The sequence below is a fragment of the Triticum urartu genome, chromosome 3A (assembly GCF_056163025.1).
Source record: "Triticum urartu cultivar PI428250 chromosome 3A, HENAU_Tu73, whole genome shotgun sequence".
NCBI lineage: Eukaryota > Viridiplantae > Streptophyta > Magnoliopsida > Poales > Poaceae > Triticum > Triticum urartu.
The window spans coordinates 24,248,490-24,264,050 of NC_141875.1; the positions used below are offsets into that span (position 1 = coordinate 24,248,490).

At 45.1% G+C, this 15,561-nt stretch overlaps 2 protein-coding genes across 2 annotated transcripts; one reads left to right on the plus strand and one right to left on the minus strand.

Moving 5' to 3' along the window:
- The first annotated feature begins 5,865 nt into the window (after positions 1-5,865).
- LOC125542457 (glutamyl-tRNA (Gln) amidotransferase subunit C) lies at positions 5,866-8,348 on the plus strand. Its single transcript, XM_048705504.2, has 2 exons — positions 5,866-6,061; positions 7,331-8,348. The coding sequence occupies exons 1-2, from the start codon at positions 5,914-5,916 to the stop codon at positions 8,119-8,121; spliced, it is 939 nt and encodes a 312-aa protein (XP_048561461.1). The 5' UTR covers positions 5,866-5,913; the 3' UTR covers positions 8,122-8,348.
- Positions 8,349-12,793: 4,445 nt separating this feature from the next.
- Positions 12,794-15,315, minus strand: LOC125542459 (uncharacterized). The gene is made up of 3 exons (XM_048705505.2): positions 15,006-15,315; positions 14,743-14,818; positions 12,794-14,092 (listed from the first exon to the last, which is right to left on the minus strand). The coding sequence occupies exons 1-3, from the start codon at positions 15,042-15,044 to the stop codon at positions 12,963-12,965; spliced, it is 1,245 nt and encodes a 414-aa protein (XP_048561462.2). The 5' UTR covers positions 15,045-15,315; the 3' UTR covers positions 12,794-12,962.
- Positions 15,316-15,561: the final 246 nt, after the last annotated feature.

Genomic DNA, 15,561 nt, shown 5'->3' on the forward strand with positions numbered 1-15,561 from the left:
GCCCCTGCCTCGTGGGCCCCTCGGAGCTCCACCGACGTACTCCTTCCTCCTATATATACCTACGTACCCCCAAACGAACAAATATGGAGCCAAAAACCTAATTCCACCGCCGCAACTTTCTGTATCCACGAGATCCCATCTTGGGGCCTGTTCCGGAGCTCCGCCAGAGAGGGCCGTCATCACGGAGGGCTTCTACATCATCATAGCCTCTCCGATGAAGTGTGAGTAGTTTACCTCAGACCTTCGGGTCCATAGTTAGTAGCTAGATGGCTTCTTCTCTCTTTTTGGATCTCAATACAAAGTTCTCCCCCTCTCTTGTGGAGATCTATTCGATGTAATCTTCTTTTTGTGGTGTGTTTGTTGAGATCGATGAATTGTGGGTTTATGATCAAGTCTATCTATGAATAATATTTGAATCTTCTCTGAATTCTTTTATGTATGATTTGTTATCTTTGCAAGTCTCTTCGAATTATCCGTTTGGTTTGGCCAACTAGATTGGTAGTTCTTGCCACGGGAGAAGTGCTTAGCTTTGGGTTCGATCTTGCGGTGTCCTTTCCCAGTGACAAAAGGGGCAGCAAGGCACGTATTGCATCGTTGCCATCGAGGATAACAAGATGGGGTTTATTTCATATTGCATGAATTTATCTCTCTACATCATGTCATCTTGCTTAAGGCGTTACTCTGTTTTTAACTTAATACTCTAGATGCATGCTGGATAGCGGTCGATGAGTGGAGTAATAGTAGTAGATGCAGAATCGTTTCGGTCTACTTGTCACGGACGTGATGCCTATATACATGATCATGCTTAGATATTCTCATAACTATGCTCAATTCTGTCAATTGCTCAACAGTAATTTGTTCACCCACCGTAGAATACTTATGCTCTTGAGAGAAGCCACTAGTGAAACCTATGGCCCCGGGGTCTATTCTCATCATATCAATCTCCATCACTTTAATCTTGCTTTACTTTTTACTTTGCCTTTACTTTTCACTTTGCATCTTTATACCAAAAATACCAAAAATATTATATCTATCAAATCTCACTCTTGTAAGTGACCGTGAAGGTATTGACAACCCTTAATCGCGTTGGTTGCGAGTAGCTATCATTTTGTGCAGGTACGAGGGACTTGAGTGTGGCCTCCTACTGGATTGATACCTTGGTTCTCAAAAACTGAGGGAAATACTTACGCTACTCTGCTGCATCATCCCTTCCTCTTCGGGGAAAACCAACGCAAGCTCAAGACGTAGCAAGACTATCTTCTCCTTTTTGTCTTCTCCACAACCACCATTCTATTCCACCTATAGTGCTATATCCATGGCTCACGCTCATATATTGCGTGGAGATTGAAAAAGTTTGAGAACATCAAAAGTATGAAACAATTGCTTAGCTTGTCATCGGGGTTGTGCATGATTTAAATATTTTGTGTGGTGAAGATGGAGCATAGCCAGACTATATGATTTCGTAGGGATAGCTTTCTTTGGCCATGTTATTTTGAGAAGACATAATTGCTTTGTTAGTATGCTTGAAGTATTATTATTTTTATGTCAATATTAAACTTTTGTCTTGAATCTTATGGATCTGAATATTCTTGCCACAATAAAGAATTACATAGAGAAATATGTTAGGTAGCATTTCACATCAAAAAAATCTGTTTTTATCATTTACCTACTTGAGGACGAGCAGGAATTAAGCTTGGGGATGCTGATACGTCTCCAACGTATCTATAATTTTTTATTGTTACATGCTATTATATTATCAACCTTGGATGTTTTATATGCATTTATATGCTATTTTATATGATTTTTGGGACTAATCTATTAACCTAGAGCCCAGTGCCAGTTTCTGTTTTTCCCTTGTTTTAGTGTTTCGCAGAAAAGGAATATCAAACAGAGTCCAAACGGAATGAAATGTTCGGAAAAGTTATTTTTGGAAAGAAAGCAATACAGGAGACTTGGATTGCACGTCAGGGGATCGACGAGGAGAGCACGAGGCAGGGGCGCGCCCTCCACCCTCGTGGGCCCCTCGTGGCTCCCCTGATGTATTTCTTCCGCCTATATATATCCATATACCCTAAAAATAACGGGGAGCGGAATAGATCGGGAGTTCCGCCGCCAGAAGCCTCCATAGCCACCAAAAACCAATCTAGACCCGTTTTGGCACCCTGCCGGAGGGGGGAATCCCTCTCCGGTGGCCCTCTTCATTATCCCGGCGCTCTCCATGACAAGGAGGGAGTAGTTCTCCCTCGGGGCTGAGGGTATGTACCAGTAGCTATGTGTTTGATCTCTCTCTCTCTCTCTCTCTCTCTCTCTCTCTCGTGTTCTTGAGATGGCACGATCTTGATGTATCGCGAGCTTTGCTATTCTATTTGGATCTTATGATGTTTCTCCCTCTCTACTCTCTTGTAATGGATTGAGTTTTCCCTTTGAAGTTATCTTATCGGATTGAGTCTTTAAGGATTTGAGAACACTTGATGTATGTCTTGCGTGGGATACCCGTGGTGACAATGGGGTATTCTATTGATCCACTTGATGTATGTTTTGGTGATCAACTTGCGGGTTCTGCCCATGAACCTATGCATAGGGGTTGGCACACGTTTTCGTCTTGACTCTTCGGTTGAAACTTTGGGGCACTCTTTGAGGTTCTATGTGTTGGTTGAATAGATGAATCTGAGATTGTGTGATGCATATCGTATAATCATACCCACGGATACTTGAGGTGACATTGGAGTATCTAGGTGACATTAGGGTTTTGGTTGATTTGTGTCTTAAGGTGTTATTCTAGTACGAACTCTAGGGCTGTTTGTGACACTTGTAGGAATAGCCCAACGGATTGATTGGAAAGAATAACTTTGAGGTGGTTTCGTACCCTACCATAATCTCGCCGTTTGTTCTCCGCTATTAGTGACTTTGGAGTGACTCTTTGTTGCATGTTGAGGGATAGTTATATGATCCAATTATGTTATTATTGTTGAGGGAACTTGCACTAGTGAAAGTATGAACCCTACGCCTTGTTTCAACGCATTGCAATACCGTTTGTGCTCACTTTTATCATTAGTTACCTTACTGTTTTTATATTTTCATATTATAAAAACCTTTATCTACCATCCATATACCACTTGTATCACCATCTCTTCGCTGAACTAGTGCACCTATACAATTTACCATTGTATTGGGTGTGTTGGGGATACAAGAGACTCTTTGTTATTTGGTTACAGGGTTGCTTGAGAGAGACCATCTACATCCTACGCCTCCTACGGATTGATAAATCTTAGGTCATCCACTTGAGGGAAATTTGCTACTGTCCTACAAACCTCTGCACTTGGAGGCCCAACAACGTCTACAAGAAGAAGGTTGTTGTAGTAGACATCAGTGCTATATGTCAAGGATATGATGCATTATCATTTATATTCTCTGCCTTATTTTTTTATAATGGCCCGTAACTTATTCAAATTTAACAAACATTATAGGTACAATGCTTCGCATCATTGTTCCAAGAAATTAAAAATTAACTCTTATCAGTAAGAACTACAAGGAAATTTCTCAAAAACATCTTCTTCAATCTCCTCAATAGGAAATACTGCCAAGATTTCAAGGAAGAGAGTGCAATCAGATCGGAGCAGCAACATCGCCACTCTTCATATGTTTCATACACCCTTTTAAGTTGCTCATCTAATCTAGAAAGATAAGAGACCATGTATCCCTCAGATGTATGAAATTCTCTTTTGCATCAGTCACTTTTACTCCCAACCGTCTCATCATGGATGAACATCCAAATCTCCTTCTTCCTCCTTCATCTGTCACCATTCACCTTCTTCCCTGATCCCGCAGCCCCCATCCAACCCAGCCCTAACCGCCTGCCTCTGTATCCCGCGTCCGGCGGCTATCGCCACCCCGCCCTCCCCCATTGCCGTTGTTGGCCGCTGCCCCGACCATCCCTCTAAGCCCCACCACGTCGGTGAAGAATTGCGGCGATCCCCTGCACCCCCACCCCTAAAGATAGATAATGGGGCAATGGCTCCCCTTAAGATAGATAGTGGGGCAATGGCTTCATCCTAAGATAGACAGTGAGGCACCTGAGATATAGCAAAACCGAAAAGATAAAAAAAAAACCATAACCGTTGAACTTGCCTTTTTTTAGCGGTACTTACTTACCTGGTGGTAATGGGACTTTTCCATGCCGTCAAAAAATGGGACATTTCCCGAGAGCAACTAGTTAACGAGTGCTTCTTCAGGAGCCTCGCAACGATCAGCGGCACTTAGCACGCTCTCAGCCATTCATCACGTGTCGCGTTCTGGGCGCTCCCTCCAGATTTTGTTTTTTTTTCGCACGCGTTTTCGGATTTTTAAATGGTTTTTTGGGGTTTTTTCGACGTTTTGGTTTTCCACTGGTCTTTCTTAGCTTTTCAATCAAAAAAATTGAAAAAAATATTTTGCGCGAAAAACGCGTTTTCTTTTTTTTTCCTTTCATGAGAGTTACGGTTTTGCTTCCGCGAGAGGTACGGTTTTGCTTTCGCGAGAGTCACGGCCGTGCCTCTCGAAAACAAAAAAAACGTGTTTTTTGTTTTTTTTTCTTTCGCGAGAGTCACGGCCGTGCCTCTTAGAAACGGGAAAAAACGCGTTTTCTGTTTTTTTTTCTTTCATGAGAGCCACGGTTTTGCTTCCGCGAGAAGCATGGTTGTGCTTTCGCGAGAGTCACGGCCATGCCTCTCAGAAAGGAAAAAAACATGTTTTCTATTTATTTTCTTTCGCGAGAGTCACGGTTTTGCTTCCGCAAGAGTCATGGTTGTGCTTTCACGAGAGTCACGGCCGTGTCTCTCGGAAACGGGAAAAAAACCACGTTTTCTGTTTTTTTTTCGCGAGTCACGGTTTTGCTTCCGCGAGAAGCATGGTTGTGTTTTCGCGAGAGTCACGGCCGTGCCTCTCGGAAAGGAAAAAAACGTGTTTTCTGTTTTTTTTCGTGAGAGTCATGGTTTTGCTTCCGCAAGAGTCACGGTTGTGCTTTCACGAGAGTCACGGCCATGCCTCCTCGAAAACGAAAAAAAACACGTTTTCTCTTTTTTTTCTCTTCCGCGAGAGTCATGGTTTTGCTTCCGCGAGAGGCACAGTTGTGATTTCATGAGAGGCACGGACATGCCTCTTTCGAAAAGGGAACAAATCCGTGCTCCCGGTTTGTTTTTTTCGTGAAAAAAATCCGTCAAAACCTATCAACATGAGATCTAGTTTTGAAGATCTCGATGCGAGTAATCCAACGGTGTAAGCGGTTCAAGATTTGGATGCACGGTTTGAGAGATAAAACGTTTTGAATAAATGGATCTATGAAAAAAGAAAGAACTCCCAGTTTGCGACAAGTGACGCGTTGCATGTGCGCCACTTGTCGCAACTATTGGAGTGATCTTTGCAACGAGTACTCCTTAAGGCTGATCATAGTGAAGAGTAACTTAGAACACGCATATGTTACTACCTTCCTAATGGGTACTGTCATATGTGTAGTAACATAGATATCTTCATTTATTGTTTTGTAGACTCATTTTGCATTAGGGGGCGCTATGTGATGGTAACATGTTATGTTACTCTATTTGCCTCTCTCCTCATTAACTATTTGCCATCTCATCATTTTTGTTTATGTGGCACTTAAGTTACTATCTATGTTATTCCCACTATGACCAGCCTGATTAGTGATTTCGACATTTCCCATGATCTTTTAGGGAGAGACATTTTCATGAGTTGGGTCGCATTTGAGCAACGCCAGGCCTTGACCCATCACGAAGCAGGCCCATTTCCACCTCCACGCCCACTCTGCTGCCGCCCTCTTCTCCCCTCCCGGCGCGTTCCTTCCTGTAAAACCTCCTCCCGACCTCCATGGGCGCCCCACGGTAGCGCCACCCCACCCCCACCCCACCTCCCGCCCCGCCCATGGCTCGCCGCCTCCTCGCCAGCCACCTCCTCCCGCACCTCCGCCTCGGCGCGCGCTGCCCGGCGCCCCATCCCTCGCCGGCTCTCGCCGCCACCCGCCGCCTGGCCCGCGGCCCCGCCCCGTCTCCCCCGCTCTGGGCTCCCCAAGGTGCGGCCTCTCCGGATTCGCCCCCTCCCCTCCCCCCCTCCGGTCAGGTGAACCCCGTCGGCTTGTTGTCGCACTGCAACCGCAAATGGTTTCTGAATTTTCTGCGCCGCATCGTCACAGACACATATGTGTTGATACGCTATCTAGTTAAACCTACTGACCGGAGCTCTAGGATGTAGGGACTGCACGCCCCGTGCTTGTGCTAAATTTGCGCATGCTTGGTTCTGCTGTATGGCTCGAGGTTGAGAAGAGATGCTGTCAGTGTCTCTGTACAGGGCCTGAAGATAAATCAATACTATGCTTGTTTTCCTAGAAAGACAGATGAGATCAATATGATTACCAATTTGCAGATGAGAATTGGATAACACATAACCTGAGATGCTGAAATGGACATCTCACACAGATGATTTCTCAGGCAGTCAAGTGTCCTAATATGATAACCGGTTTCAGACATTTTGTAATTTCTGTATCCGTGAATTGCCTGATGCACTTAGTGCATATTATAGCTTCTAAGCTGTATTCTGACTTGCAGTGTTTGTATATGGGAAGTACTCCCTCCGTTTGGAAATAACTAGCGTGGTTTTAGTTCAGTTTCAACTAACTAAAACCACATTAGTTATTTCAGAACGGAGGGAGTAACATGCATCTTCATCATATAAAAGCATGGGAGTACTATGTTGCCATCCTTTTAGTCAGTGTCTCTGTATAGATCTGAAGATAAAACAATACTGTGCTTATTTCCCGAGACAGACAGATGAGACAGATATGATTCCCATGTTGCAGATGTGAATTACATAGTGCATAACCTGAGAACCTAGTGCTGAAATGTACATCACACAGATGATCTTTCAGCAATCAAATGCTCTCATACAATACCCGGTTTCAGATATTTTTTAATTTCTGTGTCCGTGAATTACCTGATGCACTTTGCATATTATATCGTATAAACTATATTCTGACTTGCAGTGTTTTTGTATGGGAAGTAATATGCATCTTCATCATATAAAGTCATGAGAGTACGAGGCTGCCATCCTTTTAGTCAATGCTTATGGTGTTATTCCTAATGTTTCCAGTGATTTTATATCTTTTTCACTTATTGTATGGAAGATATGCCTGGTATGGTGCTACCATAACTAGTGGTGGATGATCTAATAGGTCCACTTGGTGACATTCTTCATGTCGATGAATTACTTTTGTACAAAATCCATGCCGAGTACAATTGTGTGCCTGCAAACGAAATTATACTGAAAGGCCTTATATTTTGTCCAGGATCACGGTTCTTTGCTGATGATCGCTCACACTACGATCTGTTTGGTAAAAGAAGGCCAGGTGATGAAGAGTTCAGGAAAGCTTGGCAGGAGAATGTTGATGAGGAGGACTGCCTATGGACTGCCAGTGAAGACGAGGATGAGGAGAAGGAGAATGATACAAAAATGGAGAGGGAAATCAAGAAAGTGAAGAAGCAAGCCAAGGAAAATGCTAACCTCATTGATGGTGATGACAGTGACGAGTTAAGAAGTATATGCCCTGAGAGCGATGAAGACGATATGAATCTCTGGAGTGGCAGTGAAGAAGACGATGACAATGATATCCCTACTGAGCCACATCCCAATGAACGCAGTGATTCATATATAGATAAGGTGTTTGAATTTGATGAGACACCTAAATACCGCACAATCTCTGAGCTGTTGAAAGCCGAGAAGGAACCACCAGAACTCTCGCCAGGAAAGCAAGCAAGAAAACTTGCTGTAGAAAATGCTCTCAAGAAGTTGAAAAAAGGGCCTGACGGACGCTACATTAACGTATTTGATGTTGTCACTGATATAGATATCCTGATTGGAGCATTTGAGAACATTGTTTCAGGACCAGAGTATGCAGAGCTGCGGGAGGGCGGACCAAAGAAGCTCAATATCCAGTTCTTCAAGGATATACAAGCACGCATGAGAGACCCAAATTTCAATTTTTCTCCAGAGTTAAAGTTAAAGCCTAAGAGTAAGTTAGTGCCTAAGAAGAAATGGCAGAAAGCACAATCAAGGAAGAGGAAAAATGACAAACGTTGAGCTGGAGAAAGTCGACAGTAATGTATTTCTCTTCCAGAATGCTCTCTTCAAACGGTGGTCAAGTTATCTGTAGTGTTGTGATCTACAATGACTATCTTCTGTAACATGACAGAAGTACTTAAGAAAAGTACCTCTGTCCATATCATTTCAATGTATGTTCTGTTTGCCAAGCAAATGGGGTCCGATTTCAGTAATCTATTTTAATTCAGCAAGCCGGGACGTGATTCTATCCGTTTACACTGTAAATGACTTGCAGCTAGGTGGAAATGATGTACTCAAATTGTTGCTCTAGCATGCTTCTCTTTTATCTAAGGAAACTAATCAAATTCCTTTGAAATACTTGCTTGATGTGCGAGTGGATTGGTAATATTAGATGCTAATTACTGTTGACAACCTGGTGTTGCTGCTAAGTATTACTGAGGTCAGACTTTCCAACTCAGACTTGTGTTCCTACAGCATCAGAAGCTTGAAACACTTGTCTCCCTTCTTATTGCATGACTAGCTATAGTTTCCTTTACACAATGGTTCCTATATACGACATATAGGCCCATTCCGCTGTTTAGATTGGAGTTATGCATGATGCATTATGTTTCTTTGGCTGTCTTTTCTTCCTCTTTTTGTATTTATTGAGTGGTGGACATGCTTGGGATGAGGAAATGTAGATTTACACTTGCTGTTTTCTTACATGGTACACCTATGCTCTTGATTATTTTATCTGCGCTATGTTCAAACTCCAAATAATCTGTTTTAGGTGATTAGAGTATGATCGAATGTTACCTCTTTGGTTGGAGTACTGCTGGCGCACATTCTAGCGTGCTAATGCTAACCTTGTGCAGACTGTTGTCATTCCACTACACTATGTTTGATAGGCTGGACACTGGAGAGATTCAGTTTGCATGTTAAAAAACTTGAATCTGTTCCAGAACAGTCCAAAGCTGCTCAACCTGGCTTGCTTTTATTTGCTAGCTGGATCAGATTGTCACACTAACCATGCTCATAAACTCGCTGTCCACTGGCTATAGATGTGCATAGTATTCTGTCGGCGACTGAACTTTGGAGCTTTCAGTATGCCACCCCCTTACTCTGTACTATCTACTATCTACTCTAGTACATAAATATGGTATGAGAAGACAAGAAGTTACCTTCTCAGCATAGTTAAGTAGTGAAATCGACAAGAACAGTCAAAGATTGATTGATCTATTAATTAAAAAATGGAATATTTTGATCTGGAAGATTATTGGGGTTGTCGAAGAGTAACATGCTGAGAGTTTACCTGGATTTGTTTAGTTCCGCCTTTCAGGAAGAGGAATTGAGCAAAGGAAAGGAAGCTTCGTGTGGAATCATGCAGGTAAGTGCTCGTGCATCCTCCTAGTTAACCTTATTTTATCCACCCATCTGGCCTCAATTATAGCCCTTTCCATATTTAATTGGTTGTACCCAAACAGTACTATAAGCGTCGGCGTGCTAAGCTTCTTATCTGGAAGCACGACCGAAGAATCAGTTTTTAAATTCTTCAGCCTGTTGTTACTGTTCAAATGCTATTAGTAGGGCTTGAAAAGCATATTGTTCTGAAGCTTCCTGGATGGGTATTATGCTCAGCTGGCTCCACGCCTATTGCTCCTTTTTCTAAAGCTTTCAGACTAGTTTGATAGAAGCCTAGTTTTATTTTTCACTTTTACGAGAGAATGAAAAGGCAAAATATGCACTGAAGATTCATCTATGGGGTTTAGGTGAGAAAAGACACATTACTTTTAACCGAGGTTTGTTTAATTGTTTTAGTACTAGGATTGCTTTCAGTATGATGGTTGTCCTTCATCAATTGAATAAGTTAAGTACTTCTGCAATCATGACTTAGGATTTTCTTATGGATTCTTATGAAAAGATTTTTATCGTTATAAGCCTTCTATTTGGGTTCTTGGTTTTTAGAGGTAGTTTCAGTGAGCTTCCTCAAATTTGAGTCCGTTTAGCTAGTTCATTTATGTCATATTAATTGGATTCTAACCTCTTCACCAAAACAAACTGTGCAAAATTCCAGAAATGCAACCACCTCACTACAATGTTGGTGCACAGTAAAATCCCTCAACTTAGCTTTTTTGGGGAAAATATATAAATGCACAGCTACCACCCAATTACCAAAAGCTCTGAAGCAAAGCTCCAGCATGCCTATTCAAGAGGTGAGTGCTGCATAGCAGGAAAGAAACGCCATCGCTTACCCCAATGGCTCTTTGCTTCCTTTGTCCATGCTGCAGGGGCCAAGTTTTCTTGGTAGCTGCAAGCACCAGTTCACTGTGCTGGGCAACCTCGGGTCAAAAAAGACATGCCCCTCTGCAGTCCCGGCTGCCCCAAAGCCTCAGCATTGGCCACTCCTTTTCATGCCGCTGTCATCATAATCCCTTGTACTAAAAGCAGGTGAATAACCTACTGGTACTCTAATGACACCACCAAAGCTGCCTGCTAAAGGCTAAAGATGGTCTTTTGCGTTCGAGTTCATTCACTGTGCTGTGCTGGGCTTTCTCCATGCCCTCGCTCAGCCGAGCTCCAGCTTTTGCCCACCCCCCTTTTCTCTTCTGGTCCCTCTTCTCGCTGCTGCCTGGTTGATGAGGTCATGTACAATGCATAGCCTCAAGGTGATGCCTCGCATGTCATGTAGGATCGGATATGACGTAAAGTAGGTTCGGATAGGGAAGCGGGATCCTCTCCAGGAGACGGGTGCTTGAAGAGAAAAAGTATGGTCCGGTGACAAAAGCTGAAAAGGTTGGAATGAAAAGTAGAGATGCATGTGTACTAAAGTCTTTATTTTCTATTTCTTAATGAGGCCCACTAGTGGTAGCTTGCATCGAGGAGAAAGAATAAATGTAGATGTCTCAAATTACTTTTTGTCATGGAGCATATGTATTCATATGCCACCATTGTACGTGCCCTCGAGGCCTGCCTGCTGTACCTGGGTCTCACTCTCACATGTGTATGTGTGCGTGAGCGTGAGGGAATATGTTGACTGAAATGACGAGAAAGCTTTATATCAGCCTCAGCAGCAGCGTGGTGGGTGGTGGTGCCTATCTTTCACGGATCTTTTTTCTGTTCGGGCAAAAAACTTCTTTCCCGCAAAGCTAGTGTGTTGGGCACCAATATGGGAAGTGGCTCGTGGCCTTTCGCTAGCTCTGTAATGGAAAGGAAAATGGGGCTGTGAGTGACCTGGATTTTGGCTTTGTTTGGTGCCTGCATATGGCTTTGTCCTCTGCCATTTCGATTTTAGGACCATCAGTTTGGTGAGATGGGGATTTGCAAAACAAAACAAAAAACAAAAAAATTGGTGAGATGGGAATCTGGGCCTGGGAATTTATTAACTTGTTCGTGGGGATCAGTGGCATTGTTAATGTACATACTCCTCTTCAGATAAATTATTTGTGTACATGTTATCATGGAAATGTCTTTAACCCCTGCTGCTTCATCAGCAACTGCAGTTCATGGAATTTCTCCTCCTGTAATTCTTTTGCCTTACAGTTACTACTATGCTAGGTTTTATGCTTGCACCAACTGTGATTCATAGAATTTCTTACCCTGCAGGTAGCTCTGCACTTGCCAATTGGTCTATTCTTCCCCTCTGGATCTCGCGTTGAGTTGACCATCTCTGCTGTTAGGGGTGTTCGCTGCACGCCCGTGTTAAGTGCTTGCAATATTATAATCACCATCACTTCCAGTTAAACCCAGAGATCGAGGATTAAACAAATCTCTCCACAGAGCAATTTCCTTTCCCGAGAACCCTAATACATTCTTATAAAGGGCACTCAACTGCATACTGTGCACTACTTCAAAAAGATACAGTTAGCTAACTGCTTGAAAAACAGATAACACTGTATACCACCTCATATTTGCTTTTTCTGAACACTGATCTGTATTTCGCATATTGGTGGGAGATGGCCATTATGAACTCTGTACTATATAGTCTGGCAAAATCTTTGAGGAGATCAGAATTCATTTTGGTTAGGGACCAATGTGCTCATGAAGGGGGCTACATATTACAATCATGTCCGCATTCATTTTCAACCACCTTTTCCAGCATAAACTTTCATCATGAAATTCTATCATAATTGGCCGCCTTTGGTTTTAGCAGGCCACAGCTTTTTTGAAGCCCCAATGGACTCCTCCTCCCTCAGTAATCGTTCCTTAACTGAATGATCTCCAATGTCACAGGTGTGCAGGTTTCCTCTTGGTTCTTGGAATCCATTTGCAATGTATAACTCCTCTCCTATTCTCTCGACAGTATTTCGCCACCCAGAACACTGCCCTGAGAAATTGTTTATGGTACTATAAGATACGGTGTCATGGCTTAAAATTGCCCAGTCCAGTCCTCTGTAGCCTGTGCTTAATTTACTAGTACATGCTAATGTTTATTTTCTGTTCACATGGCATGCTCACCGGCCTCACTCATGTGGCATGATGATGATCCTCCTTTGGACGGTGTGGGACAATTTCTGCCAGCGATACAGCACCCCAGTACTGACAACTACTCAGCACAGCAAAGGTAATTACACTAAATAAACAGTTTGGTCATGGCCTCAGAGGGCATGGCCAAAGCACAAGGCAGTCAAAGGTAATTAATTACACTACACAGCTTGATCATCATCCTCTGAAGTGCCACCACTGCCTTCATTCAGTTTCAAACAGCGCATCATCCCAAGTCAACACCCATGATTCATTCATTCTTGATACACGAGAAAAACATAAAGGCAGCAAAATACTAGTGGAAAAAACATAGTACGACTGCATCACCATTGACCGCTACCACTCCTCATCGCCCAAGCTCTACATTGTGACTCTTGACACCGCTAACTACAATCCTACTACATGATGGCACAGCCCTTGGTGTTCTCGTCGCTGAACATGGTCTCGACGTCGCCGGTGCCGCCGCCGGGGTGGTAGGCGGAGGAGCCGCCGCCGCCGCCGCCGCCGGGCTGCTGGTAGTAGTAGCTGTATGGGTTGTAGTAGGCCGTGTAAGGGCTGATCTGCGGAGACCGGTGGTACATCATCTGCGGCTGCGGCTGCGGCTGGTGCATCATCATGTTGCCCCTCAGGTTGTTCATCATCGCCGCGGCCGCCGCCGGGTTGTTGTGGTACCCCTGCATGCTCGCCATCAGGTTGCCGTTCTGCTGCTGCTGCTGGAGCCCTCCGTAGCCGGCGGCACCGTAGGAGGAAGGGTGGCTGAAGCCGCCGCCTGTGTAGCCCTGTATGCCAGGAGCAGCACCGCCAGCCCCCAGGCCATGGTTCAGGCCCATCAGGCCACCGATGCCGCCAGTGTTCTTCTGAGCGCCATTCCCCATCTTGGCATTCCCTGCCGCCGCGCCCATGTTCATCTTCTGGTTCTGGTTGTTCTGATGGTGGTTGTTCCCTGCTGGGGCGCCTTTCTTGCCGCCGACATTGGCGGCATTGCCGCCGTTTTTGTTCTTGGTGTTGATCGCCGCCGCAGCCTCGGCGCGCTGCCTGAGGATGCCGAGCTGGCTCATCTTGTCCCCGAGGAAGCGGAGGTCGTCCTCATACTCATCGTCAAACTCATCATCGTCTTCGTCGTCCTCATCATCATACATATCATCTTCGTCATCCGAGCTCAGGTCAGGGAGCTGGTGCTTGCTGTGCTGGCTCTTGAAGGCCTTGAGCCCCTGCATGAGGCTCCCAACTCCGCCACCAAGCTTGCCCTGCTCCTTCTGCCCGCCGTTGCCCTTGTTGCCGCCGCCATCCTTGCTCACATTGGCAGCCTGCTTCTGCTGCTGCTGCTGCTGCTGCTTCTGCTGGTTGTTGTTGTTGTTGCCATTGCCCTTGTGGCCCTGGTTGTTGTTGCCGCTGCCGCCCTTCTGGTGTGACCACAGCTCTGCGTGCTTGCCCCCTCTGGTGAGCTTCCGGATGAGCGTCTCAGAGTCGACGCTGCCAGTCACCGTGACCTTGTGGTTGTCCACATCGATGGCCACCGAGTAGACGCCTGCAATGAACAGAAAGCAGAGAGGGAGTGTTCACAGGTTGCTCGTGAGCCATGGTAAATTACAAAGTACTACTGCTCATTACTAATGAAGCATCACAAGATTTGCAGGTTTGTGCAGTGAGTCTGGGTGGGGTTCATCCATCCATCCATCCATCCTGTGTGTGTCATTTCCTACCAGCCGTTTGTGAGATTCGACACAACAATCACCTCAGCTACTACATAATGGGTGAGTTTTGGACATATTCATTAACTATCAATTAGCTCAGGATTTACTCACAGCATCCATAACTACTTTACTTACTACATCGATTCGGTCTGAACATTTAATTAGGATGGCCCTGACGACATGAAAAGCAGGGATTTCTTGTCGTGTAAGCGCATTTGGCAAGACTCGTGGGGGTGGTTTCAGGTCCAGATGCAAGTGGGCAGGCAAAGCCCAAAGCTTGAGGCCTTTATTAACAGTTACAGCAAAGCGTGCGTCAAAGAGAACAAAGAGGGAGCTATAACAACAACAGGAAACAAGTAGCACCACCAGCAGCTTAGACCGCTAGAATGGCGCATGTGCAGCAGGAAGGAAGGAGCCAACAGAAAGAACACGCAGGATTGGATTGGATTGGAAGGCGATGGACACTAGCTGGGCGTGTGTGTACCTTCGATCTTCTGGAGCAGCTTCTTGACCTTGTGCTTGCAGCCGTCGCAGTGTATGTTCACCCTCAGGACATGGGTCTGCAGGAGGCAAGCAAGCAAAGCCCCAAGAAACAAGAACAGTTCATGAGCTCCCTCCCAATCCCAAGCACCACCACACCAAGAACAGTTTGAGCAGAGCTCCTCACAAATCCACACACTACACTACAGAGAAAAGAAAGAAATAAACAGAGAGAGTGCCAAGAGGGATGGATGGAGAGGGAGGTACCTGGATCTTGACCAGCTTGAAGTCCTCATCCTTGGTCATCTCTGCAGAGCCACCACTGCTGCGCAAGCTTTCTATGGGAGAATGGAGGCAGAGGGAGGAGGAAGAGAGCGTGTGTGTGTGTGGGTGTGGGAGGGGGAGGGGCAGTGGCTAGTGGAGGAGTGGGGAAGTGATGGTGGTGCTGGCGCTGGCGTTGGCTCTTGTACCGTTGCAGGAGGAGAAGCCACCCCTCCTTCCCTGCATTTAAGAATGTGTCGTTCGGTTCTAACTTCTACTACTCCTTCCTCCTTCCTCCCGCTCTCCCCCCACTCTTCTTATCATCTCACTGCCCCTCCCACATGGGTGAGGCCGTGAGGGGAGGGCCATCTCTTCCATCCTCCTCCTTCGCCCTGCCTGCCCTGCTGCCCCCACCTCTCCGGTAAAAAAATTATATTGCAAGGTTTGTACCGCACGGTACATGCACGGTTACTACACACGGCCTCCTCATTGTCTCACACTCTCTCGTTAGGACAGTGTGGTGAAAAAATATCTCTCTCTCTCTCTCTCTCTCTCTCTCTCT

Excerpts from the sequence above, each read along its gene's own strand:
- LOC125542457 (XM_048705504.2), top strand. The coding sequence starts at position 5,914 with ATGGCTCGCCGCCTCCTCGCCAGCCACCTCCTCCCGCACCTCCGCCTC. Across the intron at positions 6,062-7,330 it reads CCCGCTCTGGGCTCCCCAAG|GATCACGGTTCTTTGCTGAT; the intron begins GTGCGGCCTCTC and ends TATTTTGTCCAG.
- LOC125542459 (XM_048705505.2), bottom strand. The coding sequence starts at position 15,044 with ATGACCAAGGATGAGGACTTCAAGCTGGTCAAGATCCAG. Across the intron at positions 14,819-15,005 it reads TCAAGCTGGTCAAGATCCAG|ACCCATGTCCTGAGGGTGAA; the intron begins GTACCTCCCTCT and ends TGCCTCCTGCAG. Across the intron at positions 14,093-14,742 it reads GCTGCTCCAGAAGATCGAAG|GCGTCTACTCGGTGGCCATC; the intron begins GTACACACACGC and ends TGTTCATTGCAG.